Source organism: Peromyscus eremicus, chromosome 1 (assembly GCF_949786415.1).
Source record: "Peromyscus eremicus chromosome 1, PerEre_H2_v1, whole genome shotgun sequence".
Classification (NCBI taxonomy): Eukaryota; Metazoa; Chordata; class Mammalia; order Rodentia; family Cricetidae; genus Peromyscus; species Peromyscus eremicus.
This window is the reverse complement of record NC_081416.1, coordinates 18345669-18372051: the sequence shown is the minus strand read 5'-3', so window position 1 is coordinate 18372051 and position 26383 is coordinate 18345669. Positions and strand designations below refer to the sequence as shown.

Sequence of the window (26383 nt, the reverse complement as noted above, 5' to 3'; positions counted from 1 at the left end):
CCTGCAGACTCACTGTCAGGAAGCCGTGGGATGAGAACAAACCTTGGCTGGCACAGGCAGCCGCCAAGGTTTCTAAGCCTGGGGCCTCTGAAGCTCTTCTCCGAGAAGCGCAGCTCCCCTGCCCTGAGCGTTTTGCTCCTGTGAGATTCCAGTGACCAGTGCAGTGCACACTCAACTCAACCCCCACCCCCACCCACTGCACCCACCCCCCACCCTCCACCCTCCACCACTCAAGCTCTGGCTGCCTGCACACCAGCGGTTCCACTGCAGGAAGAATAGGGATTCCTATTACTCCCTCTGTCATAGCAACCAATTGTGTGAAATATCTTGTCTAGAGAACAATCACGTTCCCTTTTCTTAGATACTCTTACCAGAAAACATCAAGACCATCCATTTTCTAAAACTAGTTCCATCCAATTTATGCACTGTATTTAAGAACTAGAGAATGCGGCTAGAAATCATAAAGGCTGGTGTGAAAGTACCTACGGGAATTCAGTAAGCTTCAGATAGACAGACAGACAGACAGACAGACCGATCCATCGGTCCATCTTGTACATGAGCATTGAGGAAGAGGAGATAAATGAGGGATGCTCACATGGACACCACAACTCCACACACTATAAAGTCACGTGACAAGTGCTATGTAAAAAACAATTGGCAATGGCAAAGGCAAGTGTTGGGAGACGTTTCCCACGGTTCTCAATCACACCGAGCTCAATAGGATCGCTCTTCCTGCTCAGCCATTCGATGGACAGGGATAATCACTTCAACTTTTATCTAACTTGTAGTTTTGGAGTGGTGTAAAGAATGGAAAGACTGGAATGATATGCCCTGTCCACAAGTCAGTGTTTACCCTACTACTTATAAATTGTATCTTCTCTCCAGGACTCAGCTGGCCCATCTATAAGATGAGGCAGGTGGCTTGGTGACTTCTCTGAGTCTTCCAGCCCTAACAATCCTTGGTTCTACTTTTCCCTCATAACTTCGTAGATGGGTTCTCGAAAAGTGTTTCTTTCTTCGGTGGTCTGTGGTTTATTCTCAAGCATGCTAGCACAGAGCCGTATGTCCAACGCTCTCTTTGCTTTTGTTATTGCTGTTTGAGACAGATCTCTGTGTGGCCCTGACTGACCTGGAACTCACTATGTAGACCAGGCTGGCCTTGAACTCACAGAGAGGCCTATCACCACCTCCTGAGATTAAAGGCGTGCACTATCACCCCTGCCTCCTCTCTGCAGCTTCTAGTTTGAAAAAGGGCTTACTAAGTTGCTCAGCCTGGTCTTGAACTCACCCTGTAGCCTAGGCAGACTTTGAATTTGTGAGCCTTCTTCCTCACCTTCTTGAGTAAGCTGGGTTTTCAGGCCTGTGCCACCATGCTTGGATTTTGTCCACTTTGGGGATCCTCTTTACCTTGTCAAAATTTCTGATATTCCCCTGAGATTCAGCCCATGTATTCTGTTCTCATGAATCTTTTGATCAGCAGCAGCAGTGACAGTCCCAACCATTCTGGCTTCAGTGTGTGTGTGTGTGTGTGTGTGTGTGTGTGTGTGTGTGTGCTATGATTGGTGCTAGAAGTCAAGAAAGATGTCCTGTTTAATCTTCATTATCCTTCAAAGCAAGAAAACAATTATTATTTTTACTACAGATAAAGAAATAATCCAGTTGAGTGGTGAGGAATGCATTTAATTCCAGCACTTGGCAAGAAGATTGGGAGTTCAAGGTCATCCTCAGTATGAGCTCCAGCGAGCATGAGTGTTAGAATATCATCTAGGATCACATACACCGCTACATGAACCCAATCTGCTTGACTTCATGGCAGCAGACAAAGTGGACTGTATTAAAACATAGTCCCATCTTAACCCGGCCATTCTACCATGTTACCACGCTACCCTGGTGTAATTCAGAAGGAAACGTCTCCAGAGGTAGGGATGTCCACATCTATGCTACCATTCTTACTTCACTGAGCTCCCCTCACTGGGCATCTCCTCTCTCCCCCGTACACCAACATCCAGACCCCCTCAGGAGCACGTAAGAATGTTGGTGCTGACCAAGTTGGCAATCTATAAAGACTGTGATTTGCTCTCTGAACAAACAGGCAATGATATTTGGAAGATGGATTCATGAAAAACAGCAGCAAAATCTATAGAGAACTCGCCAGATAATGAAGCTGCTATTTATTTTTCTTTCTTTGTTTTTGAGACAGTTGTAGACTAAGCTAGTCTGAAACTCACAGAGACTCACCTGCCTCTGCCTCCTGAGTCCTGGGATTAAAGGTGTGGGCCACTATGCCTAGCTATTTTCTTTCTTTTTTCTTAAAGATTTACTTTATCTTTTAAATTCTGTACATTTGTGTGTGTGTGTGTGTGTGTGTGTGTGTGTGTGTGTGTGTACATGAGTGCTGGTGCCCATGGTTTTGAGCCTCCATGTGGGTGCTAAAAATGGAACCTGGATCCTCTGCCAGAGCAATCCATGTTCTTAATGCTAAGACATCTCTTTAGGCCTGGTGTTATTTTCTTATGTGCGAAATGAGGAAGTTAATGGTCTTTCTCTGTTTTTAAGTCTAAAATTTGATGATCTTGCTTATTTCTAATCCAACTGAAAATAAAGATTAATTTTCAGGAAGGCAAAGGCCTTTAATTATAGCACTCAAGAGTTCGTGACAGCCTAGTCTACATAGCAAATCCAGGCCAGCCTGGTCTACACAGCAAATTCTAGGCCAGCCAGGACTATAGTGAGGTGAGACTCAGTCTCAAAAACAAAACCAAACAACAACAAAAAGATTAATCATCCTAGCTGAGTACCGTGCTACAAACCTATAATAATCTCAGGAAGTGGTGGAGGTGGGGGCGGGGGTGGGGGGGTGGGGGGTGGGGGGGTGGGGGGGTGGGGGGGTGGGGGGGTGGGGGGGTGGCTGTGTCTCAAATTTGAGACCAGCTAGGTTTAAAAACTGGGGAGGGGCGGGGGCTAGCTCAGCAGGTAAGGCATCTGCCAAACCTGTTACCCGAGTTCAACTCTGGCGCGGATGAAGGAGAGAACTGATTCCTGAAAGTTGTCCTCTGACTCCACCCACATGCCGGGGCACACATACAGAAATGTAATTTTACATTTTCAGAAAACGGGGGAGGGGGCTGGGGAGCTGGCTCAGGTGGTAAAGGTGCTTGCCACCACGCCTGATAGGCTGGCTTCGGTCTCCCCAACCCACAGGCAGAAAGAGAAAAGAACTTCTCCAAGTTGTCCTGTCCTTTGACCTCTACAAGCACACACACACACACACACACACACACACACACACACACACACACGAGAGGGAGAGAGGGGAGGGAGGAACCTGTTTTGGAAAACAAAGTTCTCTAGCAACTGCGTATCTTTGATAAAGCAAGCATGATAAGAAGCGCACCTGGTGAGCGGTCCAGAGAGAGACAGAAAGAGAAAACTAAATGCTAGGTCAGAAGACACTACGGATAAACAATCAGAGGAAGATACTGCATGAGGGACTGAGGGAGGGGAGGTGGAGTGAACGGCTGTCTGCGGATCGTGCTGGGGTTTAACTCAGGGCTCCCCACTTCCCGTTCTACCACTGAGTGGTCTACACTCCCAGCCCTGTTTGTCACTTTTTATTTCTGAGACAGGGTCTTGCTAAGTGGTGTAGGCTGGCTTTGAATCCACTCTGTAACAGCCTGGGCAAGCCAGGAGCTCGCGCTGCCACTGCTTCACATCCATGTCACTGAGGCCAGCAATTCCCCTTTCTCTGTTTGTGTTCAAATTCATCCTACTAAGGCCTTAAAGACACAGTTACAATCTGGTGGCGCACGCCTCTAATCCCAGCACTCGGGAGGCAGAGGCAGGAGCATCTATGTGAGTTCGAGGCCAGCCTGGGCTACAGAGTGAGTTCCAGGAAAGGCTCCAAAGCTACACAGAGAAACCCTGTCTCAACACCCCCCCCCCCAAAAAAAAAGACAGAGTTTACAGAAGGATGTAAAGAACCGGAGCTTTTTCTGCCCTACTGCGATGCAGAAGCTTCCAGACTGAATGGCTGCTGCGAAAACTGAGAGCTGGGAAGACAGGCGTGCCGGTTTCCTCAGCTGAACCGCTGCCAAAGCGCAAGCCTGAGATGGACACCCTCACGCGGTCTTCTGCTCCCCCATCCATTTCATGAGATAGGGTCTCAATATGTATCCCTGGCTGACCTGGAACCCTCTGTAGACTAGGTTAGCCCAGAACTCAGAGTTAAAGGTGTGAGCTGCCATGCCTGGCTTCCCAGCAGCTCTGACTGGGTAACTCTCTCCTTTTGAAACTTTCTTTTTTTTTTTTTTTTTTTGCTTTATAAATATTGATTTTATAGAAAGGACCAATTCAAAATTGGTCAGATGCCACACACTAGAAGCTTCTAGAACCACAATGAATGAGAAAACAAAATACCCCAAAAGAGGAAAAAACCCAAACAAAATCTTGGATTGCTGGGCGGTGGTTGCGCAAGGAAACTTTCTTTACTTAGCTTTCCTTCTCCCCTAGTCCCTCCCCTGTGCTGGCTGACACCCTGGTGTCCCACACTGGGAGATCACTGATGCTAAGTTCGGGGTCACATTCTTCTCTAACCCAGTTAGTTAGTGCACCATTAAGATTCAAGAAAGATGGAGGTAAGGGGTGCAGAGCCAGCCAGGAAAGTGCTTGCCAGGTGAGCAGGAGAACCAAGTTCGACCCCCCAGAGCACACTCAAAAGCTGGGCGCCACGGTGTGTGTGCATCTAAAACTGGATCAGGGAGGTGGAGACAGGTAGTCACCTGCCAGTCCAGCCTAATTAGAAAGTCCAGGCCAGTGAGAGATGCTGTCTCGAAAAACAAGACAACTCCTGAGGCACAGCACCGAAGATTGACCTTTGGCCTTCACATATATGCTCCTGCATGCACTGACATGCACTCACAGAAGCAGGTACTCACACAGACACGCACACACATAGACATGCACACACACATAGACATGCACACACACATAGACATGCACTCACACAGACATGCACACACAGACATGCACTCACACAGACATGCACACACAGACATACACACACAAACAGGCACACACTCAAAATGACACAGTCAGGAGTGTGGTTTCTCCTCTTGTTCAGCACAGCGCCTCTAGGCTAAGGCTGAGAAGGAAACTTGAACAGCAGATTCAACTATGTGGCTGACTTTAGCCCCTGGCTGCCTGGAGTCGGGATCTGGGAACTAAGGGGCAGAAAGGTACTGGATCAAATGGGGTCTCCAGTGGAGGCAGAAAGGTACTGGATCAAATGGAGTCTCCTGCTGTGAGATGTTCTGTATGGCAAATGTGTTGCTAATTAGTCAATAAATAAAACACTGATTGGCCATTGGCTAGGCAGGAAGTGTAGGCGGGACAAGAAGGAGAATAAAGCTGGGAAGTGGAAGGCTGAGTCAGAGAGACACTGCCAGCCGCCACGATGAGGAACAGCATGTGAAGATGCCGGTAAGCCACGAGCCATGTGGCAAGGTACAGATTAATAGAAATGGATTAATTTAAGCTGTAAGAACAGTTAGCAAGAAGCCTGCCACGGCCATACAGTTTGTAAACAATATAAGTCTGTGTTTACTTGGTTGGGTCTGAACGGCTGTGGGACTGGCAGGTGAGAGAGATTTGTCCTGACTGTGGGCCAGGCAGGAAAACTCTAGCTACAGTCTCCAGTGGAGGCAGAAAGGTACTGGATCAAATGGGGTCTCCAGTGGAGGCAGAAAGGCACTGGATCAAATGGGGTCTCCAGTGGAGACAGAAAGGTACTGGATCAAATGGGGTCTCCAGTGGAGGCAGACTCTCAGTTCTGGGGAAGACACTGCTGACCGAGAACAGGAAGGGCAGGAAGAGAGAGTCTGGGAGCACGGGAACACAAGACGACTGGATATATTTGTCTACTGTGTGTGTGTGTGTGTGTGTGTGTGTGTGTGTGTGTGTGTGTGGCAGGTGTGCAACACATGCCTGCAGGTGCCTGTGGAGGCCAGAAGAGGCATCAGATCCCCTGGAACTGGAGTTACAGGTAGTTGTGAACTGCCCAATCAAGGATTAGGAAACATAAATGTTCAATTATTGCTTTTTCTCACCAAATCTCAGAAAGTCGGTGGTTCCTCTTTATGTCCGAACACAGTCATTACTGCGGACCCAATAAAGCAGTACGGAAAGACTGTGTAAGGCCGTGGAGCCAGCTTTGAATTCGGCCCTATAATTTCCTCACTGGGAGACTCTGGGCAAATCTTGGCTGTCTAGTCTGTCAGTCATGGGCAGTTTGGAGGACTAGGTAAGTGTATGAAAGTACCTTGCACACTGTTTTAAAAGTGTAAGAGCACAGTTAGTTATGATTATCAGTTTCTATGTAATAGGACAGCTAATCCACTAACGGGAAGGCTCGGTTCTTATTAGATGTCTCTTCTGTTTACCTGTACACTCTGTGCACTCGTATTCATTCATAGGTAACACCCCCACTAAAGGGCGTGGCTTTGAATGGCATCCCTGTGCTGCTCCAACCCTACAGCAGGCTTTGGACTTGCAATCCTCCTGTCTCAGTCTCCGATGTAGCTGGGATTAAAGGTCTGTGCCAGGAGACCCAGCAATGTCTGTCTGCTCATATTGCCCAGTCATGTCTCCAGCCTTAACTGGAGTCTTGAACTCTGGGTTTTACCTCACACTACTTAATCAGTACTTGAACCTGGATGTGTAGCATGAATCTTAGAGAGTCTTATTAATAAAATCAAACCTGAGGCCAGTTATTGAGGTCAATGCTGGTAGATCAGAGAGACAGAATAAACCACAGCTAACCTCACCTGGCCAACTTCTCAGCTGATCTTGTTTCCTCAGACTGGAAGCTTCTGTGTCCTCATATCCGAATGGCTCTCAGCTGAACTGTGCTGCTAGAAGCCTGAAAGCTTAACCAGCCAATGCTTAACCAGCCAAATGCTTCTAGTTTCTAGTCCTCATGCCTTATATACCTTTCTGCTTTCTACCACCACTCCCTGGGATTAAAGGTGTGAGTCACCATGCCTGGCTGTTTCCAATGCGGCCTTGAACTCACAGAGATCCAGAGGGATTTCTACCTCTGGAATGCTAGGATTAAAGGTGTGAGTGCCACCATTTTCTAGCCTCTGTATCTAGTGGCTGTTCTGTCTCTGATCCCAGAGTTTATTAAGTTTATTAAGGTACACCATATTTTGGGGAACACAATACCACCACATGGGTGTCTTATAAATTCAGTCAAAACTGAGCCCCCGACTCTGTCTCTTCCTGTTATAGTTTGTTATCTTGACACAAACCTAGACGCATGTGGGAAGAGGGAATCTCAATTAAGGAACAGATGGCATGATCGGCCTGTGGGCATGCCTGTGGGGGCTTTTTCTTAACTGTTAGTTATACAGGAGGACCCAGCCCTCGGTGGGCAGTGCCATGCCAGGACAGGTGAGCCTGGGATGTGTAAAAACAGTAGGTGAGAGCCAAAGGAAGCCAGCCAGTAAGCAGTGTTCCTCATGGGCTCCACTTCAGTTCCTGCCTCGGCTTCCCTGGATAATGGACTGTGACCTGTGAGCTAAAATAAACTCTCACTTCCCCCGTTGCTTTTGGTCATGGTGTTTATCACAGCATCAGGAAGAGAATCGGGACACTCCTCCCTCACCACCCAGCTCAGCCTGAATCCTCTTTACCATCTCAACCCTTGGCAAGTCAGTCCTGGCCGCTGCTCAGCCTCGGGAGTCATCCTCCTCTTCTCATTCTTCAGTCTCTCACGCCCAGTCCACTAGCAAGTCTCACTGGCTCAGATCCAAAATATCCCAGGCAAGTTGTCTGCCCCGTCTGCGCCTCCCTTGCTGGCATTTCTTCTCTGGATCACAGCAGTGACCTCATAACTGGTCTCTGCGTCTAGTGTCTCTGACTCTAAGTCAAATCATATTATCCTGTGTCCAAAACACGGTGGCTTCCCTTACTCTGGATGAACTGCCAAACCCACCCCTACTTGAGCCAAAATGGCCTCCCTGTTGTTTCCTCTATTTCATGCCTCCTCTTCAAAAACATCCTTGCTGGCTCCCTGCCTGGCATCAACTATCACCTCCAGGACACCTCTGCTTGCTTCTTTCCTCAGGATCCCTTTCCTCTAAAATGCTACTTACGTAAGTAAGTAACAAGGGCAGAAGATCACTGCTGTCCTTCAGATGCCACCTTGAACATCACAGGAACTCAGTGGTTGAATAAAGGCTCTCCTGTCTTCTAGGGCCTGTGACACTGAGTAAATGGTAAAGGAGACAGTAGTGATGGCATGACCAGGGTCTCATTCCAGCTCAAGCTCCTTTGCTACATCCTGCAAAGCCTCCGTAAACTCTGAAGCGCTGGGTCTATGGCAGTTTCCCACCCTGTGCCTGGCCCTGAGCACGAGGAAATAAACGTTTGCAAAATCACCTTACAAACTGCAAAGAACCGTGACTCACAGATCAATCGTAACTAAGTAAACAATTCTAAGCGACATTAAACCATCAGCCCTGAAAGGAAAAATTAGTCACTGTTCAGAGTTAACAGACTATTCACGGGTTCAAACTGTGGTAGCAGCTTTGTACCAGGATAAAATCCAGCTGAATTAACTGAGGTAACTTATACTAAGACAACACCCTGAAGCTGACGTCACAGGGTTAAGGAAACTTGCTTTTTCCCTGTGTGCTGACAAACTGGGAAAGAAAAAAGAGTATTATTGTCTTATATTCACTCCTTGGGGTGTCGGGTGATTCTAGGATTGAATGAACGGCCTTGTAGAGCCTAAGCACACATTCTTCCCCTGAACTACCCTGGCTCTACACAAACTTTCATTATCTTAAAAAAAAAAAAAAAAAATCACAAATTGGTTTTGACTTTGACTTTCTTTGTTTCATTTTTTTTTTTTTTTTTTTTTTTTTTTAAGGCAGGGTCTCACTATGTAGCCCTGGCTAGCCTGGAACTCACTCTGTAGACCTCAAACTCAAGAGATCTGCCTGCCTCTGCCTCCGCCTCCTGAGTGCTGGGATTCTCACTATGTAACCCTGGCTGGCCTGGAACTCACTGAGACCCCATTTCCTCTGCCTCCCGAATGTTGAGATTACACACGTGTGTCCCCACAGCTGTCCCGGGCTTGTCTATTCTACCCATTCTACTAACTGGAGAAAGAATTCTTATACCAGAGACATTTCAAGGAGTTATCAGAATGAGAATTTCTTCTGGAGAGAAAAAGACTGTATTTAATATTTGATCATCTGTCTAGAAGGTCATGGCCGGCTTTGGTGTAATATACTATTGTCCCCTATCAGCGGTTTCCCACTGGTTAATCTGTTGGTTTTCTTCAGTGGATCTTAGATCCCACCCAATGTTTTGTTGAAAATGTTACTTTCCTTAAAAACATATTGTGATCTCATGTGTAAGTCATCATGAAAAATTACTCTGAGAACTGGGTGTGGCAGCACACAGTCTGCTGTCCTAGCACAGGGAGGCTAAGGCAGGAGAATCAAAGTTCAAGGTCAGGGGAGCTGGTTCACTGGATAAGACGGCTTGCTGCACAAACACAAGGACCTGAGTTCGAGTCTTCCACACCACATTAAATAAACAAATGAACTTGTAATAGTTCCATGGGCCTGTAATCCCAGCACAGCATGTTTGTGTATATATGTGACCGGGACTTGGTGGTGGCGGATAGACAGAGGCAGGAAGATCGCTGGGGCCTGCTGGCCAGCTGGCCTAGCCAAACAACAGTGAGCTCCAGGGGCAGTGAGAAACCCTGTCTCAAGGGAATAAAGCAGAAAGTGGTAGAGCCTCTGACATCCTCCTGTAATCTTGACAGGCATGTGCCCGGGCACCACATGTGCATACATACACCACACACACACACACACACACACACACCACACACATATACACACAAACACACAAACACACACACATACACACAAACACACACATACAAACACAAACACACACACACAAACACACATACCACACACTACACACACATATACCACAAACACACACATACACACACACACATATAACACACACACATACGAACACACACAAACATACATACCACACACCACACACACATATACCACAAACACACAAACACACACATACACACACACACACACCCCTTTCGAAGCCAGCCCAGGTGATATAGTGAGACCCTATCTCAAATAAAAACTGAGTGCCTTTTGTTGTCCTCTTTCCTGATGTTACCTTACAGCCTAGAATGACATGCCAGAAGCCAGTTTGCAATGCATGGGAGGCTGACTCACTGTAGAGAGGGTGAACGTGGGGTTCTGGCGCTGACCCACACCGAGAGTAACTCTGTAGGCGTGATTCAAAGGCTGCAGGACAGAAAGTGTAATTAACTAGAGGCCAGTTGAGCAGGCTCACTAGAGTTTCAAACATGCACATGTGAGCGATACCATGAGTGTGCCTTTCTTTCTGATCAATGTGAGCCCATGCTTGACTCCTACTGAATGCCAGCATTTGATGAATGAGGAATGCGTGCACACGGAGATTATGCGTCAAAGTCAGGTATGTGAGCCTCACCTAGAGATGGAAAAGGACTATGACATACCACAGGCTCTCCTGGGGCAGCACTCAGTAGCTCTGACTGGGGCTTCTAATGTAGTAAGTTCTAAGAAACCCCAAGGTCTGAGGACTGACTAAAGGTGTCTGCTGCCTAGAGAACCAACACATTCAAAGGCACAGTGCTTTAGATATGGCCCCTGACTTGTTGATCTCAACCCATTCAACTGGAAATTCTATAGCCAAACAGCACATCTGGAATGTTCATCACTCTATACCCTGCTCTCCGCATAATGCTAAAAATAAAGACGTTTTCTAGATGACATTGGCTTGACCTGAGCCCATACCAAATGACATGGCCCTTCCCTGACACGTGACCATCTATACATACCTTCTGGTGCTCTACCTTAACTCCATATAATAATTTGAAATTAAAACTGTCAATTCTCAGTCAGAGCCAAACACTGGTTACCTAACCTATGTATTTCCTATAATGAAGTCTAAGTTATTTGGGCCCTTTCACAGAAAAAAAAAAAAGCTAAAAAAATTAGATGAAATATATATCAAAAACATCTTAAAAACTATCAAAATGATGAGATAATAATATAAAATTATAGGTCATCAAAGGCACCTCAGGCAGGAGAGGCACTCAGCAGTCCGCTCTTGGAGAAACCCCGAGTGCAGTTCCCAGCACCCCAGGGGGCTCACAAGTGCCTGAGTCTCCAGCTTCAGGGGGTCTCAGACACATGTACATAGTTAAAAATAAAAATAAAATCTAAAACACAACAAAACCAAAACAAAGGAAAACTAGAATCATAAAAACAAGTGTAACAGTATTTGCCAATCTCCCCCAAGCCTGAACTCTGCCAATGACCTGAAGAAAAGGAGTCAGAAATACACACACAATAAATAAATGAATACAATAAAAAAAGACCCAAGAAAATCAGGTGAGACACCTAGACAATGAGAGAAAAGACTAGAAATCTCCTGTGAGTATAAAGTCCTACAAGGAGTCCACCAACATCACCATAAAACAAAAGTGGGGAGCACTCCTCCACCAAGGAGAGACCGTGCTGACACCTCCAACCCGGGACGCGTGGTCAACACAGTAAGACGTGGCCCGGACCCAAGCTTTGTTCAGAGCGGCTGTTGTGAAGTGTGAGTTTGTGAGCAAGTATGCTCATTACAGCAATTCACACTTACAGATCAAACACATCAGTAAGCTTAATTACACTCTGTGATTTATACCAACTTTGTAACTGGTATACAACCACCTGTAACTCCAGCTCCAGGGGATCGAAAACCTCCTCTGACCTCCAAGAGCACCCACACCCATGGCATACATTCATTTTCTCTCTTCCTCTCTTCCTCTCTTCTCTCTCTCTTCTCTCTCTCTCTCTCTCTCTCTCTCTCTCACACACATACACACACACACACACACACACACACACACACACACACAGAGAAATAAAAATACATCTTAAAAAAAAATAGTTCCGGCCGGGTGGTGGTGGCTCACGCCTTTAATCTTAGCACTTGGGAAGCAGAGGCAGATGGATCTCTGTGAGTTTGAAGCCAGCCTGATCTGTGATCTCTGCTCTGTACCCCCATTCTTCTACTATTTTCCTCTTTTTTTCCCCCGAGACAGGGCCTTGTTATGTAGCCAAGATAAGCTTTGAACTTGTGTCAATTCTCCTGCCTCAGCCTCATGAGTGCTCAGATTATAGGCAAGCACCACTAAGCCAGCTCCACTTTACATATTATTTCTCCTGTGAGTCTGATGAATAAGAACTCCCCAGAGAGAGCTGGGGAGATGGCTCAAAGAGCTTGCTGCACAGCATAGGACCCCAAGTTCAATCCCCAGCACCCATGTACAAAGCCAGGGTGGTGATATATTGTGGACCCTAATAAACTTAGTGCCTGAGGATCAGAGGACAGAGCCAGCCACTAGATTAGACACAGAGGTCAGGCAGGGTGGCACTCACTTTTTATCCCAGCACTTGAGATCTCATGCCTTTGCTTGGTAAGCACACACGTCTTTAATCCCAGGAAATAATATGGCAGGGCAGAGAAAGGTATATAAGGCGTGAGGAAATAGGAACCCACTCTCTTTAGACTGAGGATTTCGTAGAAGTAAGAACCAGTGGCTGGCTGCTCTGCTTCTCTGATCTTTCAGCTTTCACCCTGATATCCGGCTTTCAGTTTTTTATTATAAGACCATCTCAGATTCAAACAACAGCCAGGTGTGGTGGTACATGCCTATAATCCCAGCACTGGGGAAGTGGAGACAGGTGGGGCTCACTGGCCAGCCAGCCTAGCCTAACTGGCAAGCTCTAGGCCAGTGCCTCTCAACCTGTAGGTTGCAACCCTGAGGATATTTCCATTACAATTCATAACAGTAGCAACACTACAGTTATGAAATAGCAACAAAATAATGTTATGGTTGGGGGTCACCACACATGAGGAACTGTATTAAAGGTCACGGCATCAGGAAGGTTGAGAGCCACTACTCTAGGCCAATGAGAGACCCTGTCTCAAAAAAACAGCTGAGGAACAATACCTAAGGTTGACCTCTGACCTACACACATGTAGACATATATGCATGCATACCTACACATATACCTGTACATGCCTGCACACACACACACACACACACACACACACACACACACACACACACACATCTCCAGAGACTAGCCACAGAATATGCATTTCCGCATGTACAAAGTGGGAAGTTAAAAGCTATAGTAGTGAAAACACCAGCTTAAACCTCAGCTCTCAGCAAGTCACTTAAGAGCTCGGTCTTAGCCCCTCCCTCTATAAAGTGGCCATCTGAACATCCCTGTATGTACTTCCAGGACAGCCGTGAAGACGCTGTAAACGAACGGTAATAACAAATGCTAACAAGTAAGAAATACGGGATATTGCTGCTGAAATACGGCCCCTGATCACAAAGATACAAGTTCTAGTTTTCTCAGGAGATGTCTTGGCCTGGGAGACTTCAGTTTAGAAAGTCTCTTAGGGCCGGGCGGTGGTGGCGCACGCCTTTAATCCCAGCACTCAGGAGACAGAGGCAGGTGGATCTCTGTGAGTTCGAGGCCAGCCTGGTCTACAAAGTGAGTTCCAGGAAAGGCGCAAAATTACACAGAGAAACCCTGTCTCAAAAAAAAAAAAAAAAAAAGAAAAAAGAAAAAGAAAAAGAAAAAAAGAAAGTCTCTTAGGGACTTCCTATCTGCAATGCAGCATGGATACCACAGTGGCAGAGGGGGTACTGTGTCAAAAATACACACATCTCTGAGGCTGGGCTTCTCTATTGGAGCAGTAAATGAAGTCAGAGGACCCAGTGGTCATATATACAGCACAGCAGAGTAATGCAATTAGGTGACGGAAGGGGGACTGGGTAACAGACTGTAAATCTCTCTGTGTGGACCAGGATGTTTCTCACATAGCGAGGCTCTCACTGAGCCTCAGGAGTCAGGGTCACACCGGTTCCTGTCACTTACCTCTCAGCTGCTGGAGCTCCAGGGTCAGACTCTGAATGGTGCTCTCGTAGAACTTGAGATTCTCCAGATTCTCTGCCCTCAACAACTCATCCTGCTTTTCCTCCACCATCAAGCTCAGCTCTTCCTGAGCCCTGGTGTACATGTCCAAGTCGTGTTCCACGTCCTGAATCCTTGCCAGCACAGAGGGGCACGGAGAAGTCTGGGCTGGGCTCTGCTCCATGGGCTCAGGGCACTCCTTCTCTGGGGCCTCCCAACTGGGATGGGCACCGGAGGTGGGCTTGGGGGAGGCTGTGTTCATCCTCTGCTGTGTGGAAGGAGGCAGGGGAGCAGGGCGGGAGGGCCGCACAGCCAAAGGGGGTATAGGTTTTGGGCTCTGGTCAACCAGCAAGTGGGGAGAAATGGGTGTTGGGGTACAGGGTCTGGGCGGCGGTGGCCTCAGGGCCTTTCTCCTCTCGGGGAGATCCTGTGAGGACAGTAACTTGGAGGAGCCTCTGACAATATCCTTCTCGGAGTTAAAGTCCATGATTGAAAAGCGGCGTTCAATTTTATCCAGCTCTGTGCTGGGCCCCGACAGGCTCTTCTCAAATTCCATCAGCTGTTGGGTCAACTTGGAATCCAGGTCGATGCTGTCCCCCTGTGACGCTGTGGTTACCTCTGTGGTGGGCCCCTTGTCTGGTGGCCCAGGTCTCCTCTCTGACCTCCCTGGTGCAGAATAGAGGCTGGAGGCATTTTCTGCAGATGTTTGGTGCCTCTGAGCATAGCTAGTCATAACCGGATGGCAAAAGTAGCTAGGTTTGGCTATCCTTGAGGCCGAGAGGGAGGAGGCCCTGTGAAGTGGGGGTGCTGGCTTCCTGAGGGACCTACACTGGGCGTATGTCCTCTTGGGAGGCAGGCTGGAGTAGTCTCTAGTCCAGGCTTCTAGAGGGACAAACTCAGAGAATGGGTCTGAGCTTTGGTGGCTCCCTCTTGCTGTTGAAGAACACTGATTTTTCTGCACTTTGGGGTGACAAGGTACCCAAGGCTGGGAAGAAATACCATTGACTATCTCTGAGGGGTCAGGTGTGGAAGAGTCTTTAACAAGAGGGCTTTCAGGATCCACACCTGGGGGGCTTCCTGAGGCTTCCTCACTTTGAGCAGAGTCCTCACTTACAACACACTCAGGAACCCCACGATCTGGGGGAACCTGGGGCTGTTCGGACAGACTCCAGCCACGCCTTTCTGCGTCACACGTCTCTGGTTCAAGTCTTGCTTCCTCCACCACTGAGTTCCCCAACCCATCCACAGAACTTTCAGAGTTCTTAGGGAGACTGTCTTCCTGGGGCAGACCCACGGTTTCTTCTGTCCTGGTGCTAGGACATAACTTCACGAAGCGATGGGGAAAGACACCTGTCCTGCCCTTCAAACGTCCTTCCAGCCAGCCATCCTCCAAGGTCCCCAGAATTTGGATTTTATCCCCGACGTCAAAATCCAACTCATTCGGCTCCAGGGCTTGGAATCTGTAGAGGGCAAGTCCATAGGTCCCCGAGGGGTGGTCAGCCTCGTCAGCCCCACTTTCTATTTCTCCTGTGGAGACGTCTACTTCGCCATTAGCAATACAGTCATCTCCACTTCCAGAATTTACCGACTCATCCACAATCCTCAGGGGCCCCAAAAGCTCTACAAAGCCTTCTGGGAAAATGCCTCTCCGACCCTCCAACTCTCCTTCAAACCAGCCTGGCTCAGGAACTCCGACAATGGTAATCACGTCTCCTTCCCTGAAGTCCAATTCCTCATCCAACTGGGCAGACAGCCCCATGAGGGCCCGTGCTTGTCCCATGGAGTATTCTGGAATCTGAAGCGATGCACTTTGTGAGTGCCACTGCCGGCTTTGGGAGGAGAGGCAGAGCTCACGGACACAAGAGGATGGGAAGAAGCCCCGGGCCCCCAGGCAGCTTCGGCCCTGCAGCCATCCTGCAGTAGGGGTGCCATCAAGAATCACCAGGTCTCCTGAAGAAAGAAGCGAAAGTCAGAACCTGGCCAGACCCAGAGAATAACACTACGGCCAGCGGCACCATCGCCTTTTTGTGGTTGTTGAGACAGGACTGCACTGCGGAGCCCAGGCCGTTACCACAGTTCTGTCTCAGTCTCCTGAGTGCTAGGCTTGCATGTGTATCCACTGAGAGTCTCTCCTCCTACCACGGGGGGCCTGCAGACAGAGCTCAGGTTGTTGGGTGTGGCAGCAAGCACCCTCACTGTCGGGCCGTCTTGCTGGCCCTATAAGATTTAAAACTCCCAGGGACCTGCTCTTCTGTTGTTGCAAATAACCAGTATTTCAGGTAGTCGTCACAAAATATACACCCCAAAATTGTATTTGTCCGAGTGTTTAGATTCACCACAGTTCTAAAAACACATTCCATAGTTCTAGAATCAATTGCTTTATAACAAACGCTTGGTTATGTAATTATGGACATTCGTTTTGTGGATTACTAATTTTAATCTGACTTTGAGCTTTCCCTCTGGTCAGTGCATGGGCCAACTCTCCTGAGCAGAGCTGCTGGAGGGAGGCAGACCCTGCCTGAGGGAGGCAGACCCTGCCTGAGGGAGGCAGACCCTGCCTGAGGGAGGCAGATCCTGCCTGGGGGAGGCAGACCCTGCCTGGGGGAGGCAGACCCTGCCTGGGGGAGGCAGACCCTGCCTGAGGGAGGCAGGCCCTGCCTGGGGGAGGCAGACCCTGCCTGGGGGAGGCAGACACTGCCTGAGGGAGGCAGGCCCTGGCAATCAGTCAGGAAGGGCAGCAGTGCACGGTTCCCAGTCAAACACACCGGGGAGGGGCTAGCTGTTACATTCTTGACTTTTACGCACTCCTGGGCAATTAAAGGAGATTGCTTTTATTTTATATGTATTGGTGTTTGTATCTGTGCACCAGGTGCATGCAGTGCCTGAGAAAGACAGAGGAGGGCGTCTGATCCCTTGGAACTAGAATTATAGGTGGTTGGGAGTCATTATGTAGGCGCTGAGAACAGAACCTGGGTCCTCTGCAAGAGAAGTCAGTACTCTTTTTTTTTTTTTTTTCTGAGAAAGGGTTCTCTGTGTAGTTTTGGTGTCTATCCTGGAGCTCACTCTGTAAGACCAGGCTGGCCTCGAACTCACAGAGATCCTTCTGGCTCTGCCTCCTGTGTGCTGGCCACCACCGCCCAGCATCAGTCAGTACTCTTAACTTCTCAGCCATCTCTCAGCCTCATTCCTGATTTTTTAAAAAGATTGTGTGCCTTACCTTCCCAAGTGTGTGTAAGTAAGTTGGTGATGGGCACACTTCTGTTTTGTTATCTTAAGAGTCTGAGATGTTGCCTTTTGTGTAGTGAACACTAAGTAGCCATTTTTTATTAATGATTATTCTTTATTTAGCCTTAGCTCCCAAATTCATCATATTCTCCTGCATCTAAAATTGGCTCCCATTGCGAACTTCCTCGTTCCCTCTAATTTCTTCTTTCAAAACATTTCTTCCATTTATTAATTCTCTTTGCTAATGCCCTAGCCTAGTTTAATTCCCTGTCTTCCCTTCTAAATTTTACCCAAACATTATTTCCTCTAGTCCATCAAGTGACTGTAAATGTGCCAATTTTACTGCATCCTTTTGCTTAAACTTTAGTCATGAGGTATGATGGCCTACTGCTCACCAGTTTCTTTCCTAATAACCTTTCTTTGTTTTCTGAGACACGGTCTCATTCCAGAGCACAGGCTGGCCTGAAACTTCTTCCAATCCTCCTGCCTCAGACTCCCACGTGCTGGGAACAATCCTACTCTTATTGTGTGAATTCAATAAAACACATTTGTTCTGTACTCACTCTGAAGCGTCTCTTTACCTAGACAGCAGCAGGCTATTCTGTCTCCACCCTGTTCGAGCTGTGCTCGGGTTTATCCAGTCACCTCTCTGTTCTCCATCCATCCATCATGATCTCCCCTATGATGTGAGACCCTGGGAAATCTCACACAAGGGGATTTTTGCTTTGTTTGCTTTTGAGACAGGGTCTCATGATGGATCCCAGGCTGGCTTCAAACTTGCAACCCTCCTGCCTCAGCTTTTGAAGTGCTTGGATTAAGAGCACATACCACCACATCCTGCTGAACTCCAAATCTTTATTACTGCTACTCTCTCTCCATTTGAAACCTTAGCAGGCCTTCTTAAAATCTTGGGAGCTCACAGCTGCTTGGCCATCTGTGGCCTACCAAAGCACCCCACTTCTCTTGCTTGGCCATCTGTGGCCTAGCGAAGAACCCCACTTATCCCTTCAGTCCTGGCATTTGTATGTCAGCACAGTGCATGGCACATAACATAACATTTTAGACTTAGTGTAGACACCCTGTATATTTCCTGACTTCATTTTATTGTGCTTAGAGTTTTATTTGGAGACACCTAAAAATAGTGTCTTGCTCCCATATTCCTGTAGTCCTTAATTTTGCACTGGCCAAAGTTCTGGGTCCTGAGAATTACAAGTTACTCCCCTCCCGCAGTGGCCCTGAGGCCTGCCATCCAGGCCACCGCGGGAAGTCACTGGTGACATGACTGCTCAGACACAATGGGTCTCTTGGTGAACAGGAAAATCAAAGCATGCCCTAACTCCCACTCCGCTGGCTTTGAAACGCCTGGCTCACTTCAAGCTGCAGGATGACAGTGCTCTCTGTCTGGCCAGAGCTCCATGAACTTGGACAATAGGGCTTGTTTTCCTGTCTATTCCAACAGTGGTTTTGATGAGCTTTGTTTCCGGGCAGACTGTAGCTCTGCTGGCTATCCATAGTTATAAAGGAGGGTTCTCAAAACAAAACAAGATGACGCCCCTCTCCCATCAACACACACAGTTTAGATGGCACTTTACTTTAGTTCAACATCCCCACCTTACGTTTTTGATTTTGTCCTTTGTTTTTTCCCCTTACTTGGTGACTACTTTTATTTTATAGGCCTAACTTCCCTGGGGTGGGTTTGTTGTGGTGGTGGTGATGGTGGTTTCTCTGGCTTCTGTTTTCAAAAATCTCTTGTTTTAATTAGTCAGGCAAGCTATTCCCTGGAGCCTGGGAATTCTTTAGGAATGGAGGGTACCCAGTCATTCTAGACTTCAAAACACCAATATAAAGCACTCCTGGAATGGTGGGACTGGGTTTGGGAACGGGAAAGTAGAAACTGCGGTGGCCCTTGGGGTCGAATGTGACCACTCCCAGCCATACGGCTTGTTTCTTTGGTTGAAATTTTTCTCTGAACAGGAAGTGGATTGGAAGTGAGATTACAGGAAGGAATGTAGGTCTGGTTAGACTCTGATACAAGCAGCCTGACTCTGCAGGGCCAGCCTCATCCTCGACTCCACTCATGGCGCTAACTGCCCAGGGGACTGTGTGCCTTGTGCAGACCACATATTCCCTTTAATTTATAATTAGAGTTTATCCTAACACTTCATCTCACGGCATTAAAATCTAAGGTGCTTGTGCTTCGACTGATAAAGATCAGTCAGGAACCTATCTATAAATTATCATCTATGTTAGGGGCCTTTTGAGAGGAGGTTGCCTAGAAATGTGAGGTGTAGACAGCCATAAGCGTTCTGTGTTGTGTGAGGAAATGACCTCCTGATCTTCTTGTCTTTCCCTTGACACATTCTTTTCCTTTTCTTCCTTTCTCTCTTTTCCTTTTTTCCCCTTCACTTTTTGTGTTCTATTCTTTATTTTTTGGACAGTTGGTAACTCTAGCTACTCACACTGACTCTTCCAGAAGACAGTTTTGTTTCTGAACCAAAACACAAAGCACAGTCCAAAACAACTGAGTGACTTCAGGAAGTGGGGAGGGTGACACCTGCTGGCAGAATCAGTGATGACTCCAGGTAGACTGGGGAAACATCCCATACACAGCAACTTCACAGAATGAAGGCCTCAGGAGCCACAGAGCATGTTCCTCTGCCTGGTTTATACTACAACCTCATTGGTCCTAACAGCTACCCTGAGGTAGGTGTTGTCATCTCTAGCCTTTACATAAGGCTAGCAATGAGCTAGCCCAACATCACAGCTACTATGTGGCAAAGATGGATTTAAATCTAGGACCATTAGAATTCCTATCCTCTAAGCCATATTACCTAATTTTAACATACTAGTCATAACACAAATTACTCATACATACACACACACATACAATTTTTCTCTTTGGGTGACTTTATGTGTTTTTCTTTTGTGTGTATGGGTGTACTGTTTGTATGGATGTGTGTGCAATCCTGAAGAAGCCAGAAGTCAGAACCTCTAGAACTGGAGTTACAGATGGTTGTGAGCCTCTACATGGGTGCTGAGAATTGAACCTGGGTCCTCTGGAAAAGCAGAGTGCTCCTGACCACTGAGCCATCTCTCCAGCTGCTCTTACTAATCTTAATGATACTTCTGAAGTGTAATTTAGTAACAACTAAACAGGCAGTGTGACAAGGCACAGCAGGGCTCTCATGTAGCCGAGGCTGGCAGTGTGGCAGAAGATGACTGAATTCCAGGCTGTTCTGCCTCTACATCCTGAAGGTTGGGATTGCTGGCATGCACAACTATAGAAGGTGATGCATCGTAAGACTGGACCCAAGACTTTGGGCATACTAGTCAAGCACTCTACCAACTGAACCACATTCTTAGCACCCCAATACTCCTAAAAGTCTCCAGGTCTCCTTCTGGTTTCCTTATTCATCACTCAAGTTTTGTGTGCACAGAAGAGAAGCTACCCCACTGCTGTGCTGGCTACTCTTGCATCGACTTGTCACAAGCTAGAGTTACCCAAAGGAGGGAACCTCAATGGGGAAAATGCCTCCATAAGATCCTGCCGTAAACCGAACAGTGGTGGTGCACACCTTTAATCTCAGCACTCAGAGGCAGAGGCAGGCAGATCTCTCTGAGTTCAAAGCCAACCTGATCTACAGAGTGAGTTCTAGGACAGCCAGGGCTACACAAAGAAACCCTGTCTCAAAACAAACAAACAAACAAACAAACAAGATCTGGCTGTAGGGCATTTTCTTAAGTAGCAATTGATGGAATTTGTTTCCCAGCACCCACAAGGCAGCACACAGCATCCATAATTCCAGTTCCAGGGGATCCAGTGCCCTCTTCAGGCTTCTATGGGCACCAGGCATATGTGTGGTACACAGACATAGACACGGGAAAAACCACTCACACTTAGGGTTTTTTATTTTTTAATTTTTTAAAATATTTATTTATTTATTATGTATACAGTGTTCTATTTGCATGTGTCCTTGCAGGCCAGAAGAGGGCACCAGAGCTCATTACAGGTGGTCATAAGCCACCATATGGTTGCTGGGAATTGAACTCAGGACCTCTGGAAGAACAGCTAGTGCTGTTAACCACTGAGCCGTCTCTCCAGCCTGGGTTTTTCATTTTTTAATGAAGATCTACAGATTCAAGGCTGGAGAAATAGCTTAGTAGTTAAGAGAGAGGTCCTCTCACTGTTCATGCAGAGGACCAGAGTTCAGTTCCCAGTATCCACACAGAGTGACTCACACAACCAGGCACCGATGTCCTCCTCACAGGCACCTGTACACATGTGCGCGCGCGCGTGCGCGCGCGCACGCGCACACACACACACACACACACACACACACACACACACACACACACATCAATGAAGACAAAGACCTGCCCACTGGAGCCCAGCCTGAGCCTGGCTCACTCACTCTCGTCTCAGGTGACTCATGGCTAACAGGTCAGTGCCGTGGTCTTCCCGAGAACCTCTGATGGGTGGGCCTGAGTTCCTTAGGTGGATTTTAATTTCAGAGCCAGCTCAGAACACATCAGATGAGTCTTCTTGTTTAAAAAAAAAAATGTTTTGAATCCTAAGACTTGACCATACAACATACAGTGTTGAAGCAAAACTAATTCTAGCAGCTATTCCCTCAAATTCTTCACAACACTAAATACACACTGTTTACTTCCACACAACACTCCTTCTATCCGCTGTTTTCAGCAGGAGCCAGGACTAGGAAAGAAAAGGCCCATGCTAAAGCTGGAGATGCGACTCGGTGGCAGAGTGCTTGTCTCACCGTCCAGTGTGCTCACGGCCCGGGTGTCAACCTCCAACACTGAAACAGACAAAGAAGCAGGCCATGCTGCTCACATCCTGTGCATGTCTCGCAGAGCCACCAACAGGCTCTTGTCCTTCTTCCACCCTACCTGGGGAGGCCTGCCCTGGACTCCAGACCGCCTTGGGATAGTGTGAGGGAGGACAAAGATCCTGCCAGAGTCTCAGGTCTAGTTTCCACTGTCTTCCCAACCCTGATTAGCAAGAAGGCTCCAGACCAGAGGGAGAGGCAAAGACTGAGAACAGGCGAACATGCAGGAAACTCCCAAGACAGGTCTTGAGGATGAACATAAAAAAACCCAACATTCTTTTCCTCTCATTGACCAGGAGCTAGAGAAGTTTGCTAGCTCTCGATTCCCTGCCATGTGCGTGTGTGCCTGTGTGTGCCTGTGTGTGTGTGTGTGTGTGTAAGAATGCCTATGCCTTGAGTGTCATACTAAAAGAACAGTTACAATACAAACAACAGAGCTTCTAAGTAAGTTCTTCTATTTTGATACGTTGACTGGGACATCACAAAACTGGGTGGGTCACAAGCCTCAGGCTGCAGCACTTCTGGTCTACGTGTTTATATAGAACGGTGTAGACTTAACCAAGCGGACGTGGAAATGGTTTCCTGTCCATCTCTGGAAGTTCATGCCTTTAGAGTACAATGGTGAGAAGTACTTGAATCATCCTGGGGATGTGGCTAGCACCATCTGTTTAAACTGTTCCTTTTACACTACCCAATGGAAGCACAGTAATGGGCAGTCTTGCATCCATCTCTTCTTTATCAAAGTTACTATTTCCCTATCGTTCTTTGGTAAGTAGCAATGTTTTCAGCAAAATCATACAAGGCAGTATTTCTGAGGAAGAGATTAACACTGTCTAAAGTGTCTGCAGCATAGGGTAGTGAACAGATAACACTGGACTGAGGATATCCCGAGGCCATACTTCTTACCTCGAGTGAATTGCCTTTGAACTACACTGTTATGTATAATGTACAGTTATTAATACTCCAGTGTTGAAGATCCATAAGAATACTTTTGTAGGAGCTGAAGAGATGGCTCAGCAGCTAAGAACATATACTACTATTGCAGAGCACAGGAGTTTGGTTCCCAGCACACATCAGGCAGCTCACAACCGCCTGTAACTCCAGCACCAGAGGATTCCTTACCCCCTTCTCACCTCCCAGATACCTGCACTCATGTGTACATATTCGTATTTCCCCCATACACACACACATAATTTAAAGTAAAAACGAATTGACATGGTGGCGCATGCCTTTAATCCCAGCACTCAGGAGGCAGAAGCAAGTAGATCTCTGTGAGTTTGAAGCCAGCCTGGTCTACATATGAAGTTCCATGCCAGCCAGAGAGATTTTATATATGTATAAAAATAAAGACCCTGTCTCAAAAAATAAAAATAAAATCTAAAACAATAAAAGAATACCTTTCTGAGAAAGTCCCGTGAAAATTACCACGCACTAAAGCATAAGGCCTTACTCTCGCTTGCATTCCGTGAGTGCTGCAGGCTGCAGAGACGGGCTAACCAGTGTAAACGTCTCTAAAAGACCCGGCTCTCAAGACTGCAGGTCTCTGCTGCTCTTACCCCGATGGAGAGAAAGACTGTTCAGCTCCCGAGATGTGAACTCGCAGGTGCAAACAAACAGATTCTCTCCTTCTTTCAGACTGGGGATCGTCACAATCTCCACAAAACTGCTGGGAAACTGTCCTGAAAAACAGAAGCGCACATTAAACACTGAGTGTTCTCTTAAGATTAGTTTTCTTCCTCTGTCTGTGTACAAGGACAATTCTTTTTCTCAGTACAGTTGCAAATTCTGAAGTGAAAATTGACCTAATGCTAATAACTAGAGAATTTACTACAGATAAAGTGCACAGTTCAGAACTAGATGTATGTATAGGGCAGAGAACACAACTCAAAAGCATTTATTGGGCCAGTGAGATGGTTGAGCAGGTAACTCTGACATGTGAGGCCATGCCTGATGACCTGAGTCAGATTCCCAGGTCCCCACGGTGAAGGAGAGAAATGAATACTGCAAGCTGTCCTGTGCTCTCCACATGTCCACTTACACACACACACACACACACACACACACACACACTACCTCAATAAGCATTAACCACTGGCACTCTAACAGGTTCACTGAAGAGGGAAATGTGAGTTGGGGGGTCTTGGTCTTCAAAGATCTGAAAGTTCACCTGGACAAAAAGGAAAATGGAATCCTGAAAAACACACACACACACACACACACACACACGCCATGGAGGTTCAGAGGAGGAACAGAGTTTTTTATGAAACAGCAGTTCAGTCTGAAGATGGGTGGAGTCTTATAGATGGTATAGGAAGATAGGGCCCTGCCAGCTGGAGGAACAAAGAACAAGGGATGTTTCCTGAACCTGCCCACATATCTCCAGACCCACCACTGTGGCATGAACCATCATCACCTGCCTCCTGGGTAACAGTAAATCTCCTGCAACTCACCCTGTAGACCAGGCTGGCCTGGAACTCACCAAGTTCACCTGCCTCTGCCTCCCGAGTGCTGGGATTAAAGGCGTGCGCCACCAGTGCCTGGCCTATCGTTTTTTTTTTTTTTTTTATTAATTATTGCTTTATTTTATGTGTATGTGTGTTTTGTCTGTACACCATGTGCAGGTCAGAAGAGGGCATTAGCTCCTCTGAAACTGGAATTAGACAGTTGTGAGTTGCCATGTAGATGCTGGGACTCGAACCCGGGTCCTCTAGAAGGGCAGACAGTACTCTTAACCACTCAGCTATCTCTCCAGTACCCTGCCCCATTTTCCTAAGACAACAGCAGCAGCATTTCAAAGACAGAGGTCTGATGATGTTGAAAGCCACAGTGTCTGGCCTCCTCAACTTCTGACCTTGCACACCTTTGTCCTCTGGACCCCCAACCACTTGGTGTCCTACTGATGCTTCCTCAGTGCCCCTGTGTTCATGGCCATGTCAAGGCCTGAGCAAGCAAGTCTCTCTGCCTTGCTAACACCTACTCGTCAGTTTTATCTGAACAGAAGCATCACTTCTACTAGAAATAATCTGCGTATCTCCCCACAGTTGGTTAGTGTTCACAGTACCTACTCTCAGAACTACATTCCGTACTCCAACCCAGATGCACACAAACATGAAAATTAAAGACGAAATTAGTATAACTGCTTGATGAGTGATGAAAAAGGCAGTTAATGGAAGAAATCCACATTAATATGAATCTCAGAAATAGAAGAAAGATAGCCGGAAGTACAACTGTGGGAGGCAGGAGCATCCAAGGTAGAAGGTAGCTTTAATTAATTTTTGCCGATGCAGATCCAGGAAGGACTGAGTGTGATAAATGAGGCTCCCCTGAAGAGAATGGAAGACGGAACAGGAGCTGTAAAAGGCAGAAAGCCAGAGGGATGAGGTGGAGCGTACTTACATCCCACTCACCTGAGGCCAGCCCGCCTGCAAAGAGCAACAATAAATACCAAGAGTTCTGAAGAAAGGAATAACGCACAGTTTGAGGAGGGGAACAAGAGTACTAGACACGAAAGACAGAGCATTGGGAAGGGAAGAGAAAGACAGACAGACAGAAACTAGGCTGGGCAGCAGGTGTCTACCCATCCAGCCTCCACAAGGAATCAATACGGAGAGACGGGGCAGGGGCGGAACCTCTCCCCACAGGCCAGAGCCACGTGTGAGCGCAGAAGGACTACATGGGAAAAGTGAAAGGACTCACTTGGGCTTCACATTGGACCTTTATCTTTAATATGAAAGGAAGAGAGCAGGGAGTACCTCTTACCTGTAACATCCTCCTTCTTTCCTAGAAGCCAGAATTCATCCACCACAGCCAACACCTCAATAACATCTCCCACAAACAGTGGCAGTTCCTCTGAGACGCTAGGGCAGAAGTCAAAGATGGCTCGGACCACAGAGCCAGCCTCCATGGTTCACAACCTGGAAAGCCCGGAGCATGAGAAAACAGAGATATTTAAGACATACTATACACCTGACTCTTAAAAACTTAAAACTTAAAATATGAAGATAATATAAATGCAATATAAAATATATAAAATATAAAAATATAAAGTTGTTTCTTTAAAAATAATAATTTCCTCATGTATCTTCATCAGCTTCTCAGTGTAAGCCTAGAATCGGAAACAAACAACAATAACAACAAAAACCTAACAACTAGCCCAAACTGTAGAGATGAAAGATTCAAGTTGGGGAAGGCAGGTTTCTGAAGTACCAGAAGAGGGAGGTA

General features: G+C 47.1%; 1 protein-coding gene across 1 annotated transcript in view; it reads right to left on the bottom strand.

Moving 5' to 3' along the window:
- Dnmbp (dynamin binding protein) overlaps positions 1–26383 on the bottom strand; it is a 105194-nt gene that overhangs the window by 47564 nt on the left and 31247 nt on the right. The window contains exons 2-4 of the mRNA XM_059257686.1: positions 25922–26076; positions 23719–23841; positions 14055–16040 (exon numbers count right to left, since the gene is read on the bottom strand). Coding sequence (XP_059113669.1) covers positions 14055–16040; positions 23719–23841; positions 25922–26066 — 2254 coding nt within the window. The 5' untranslated portion in view covers positions 26067–26076. The remainder of the gene's footprint in view (positions 1–14054; positions 16041–23718; positions 23842–25921; positions 26077–26383) is intronic.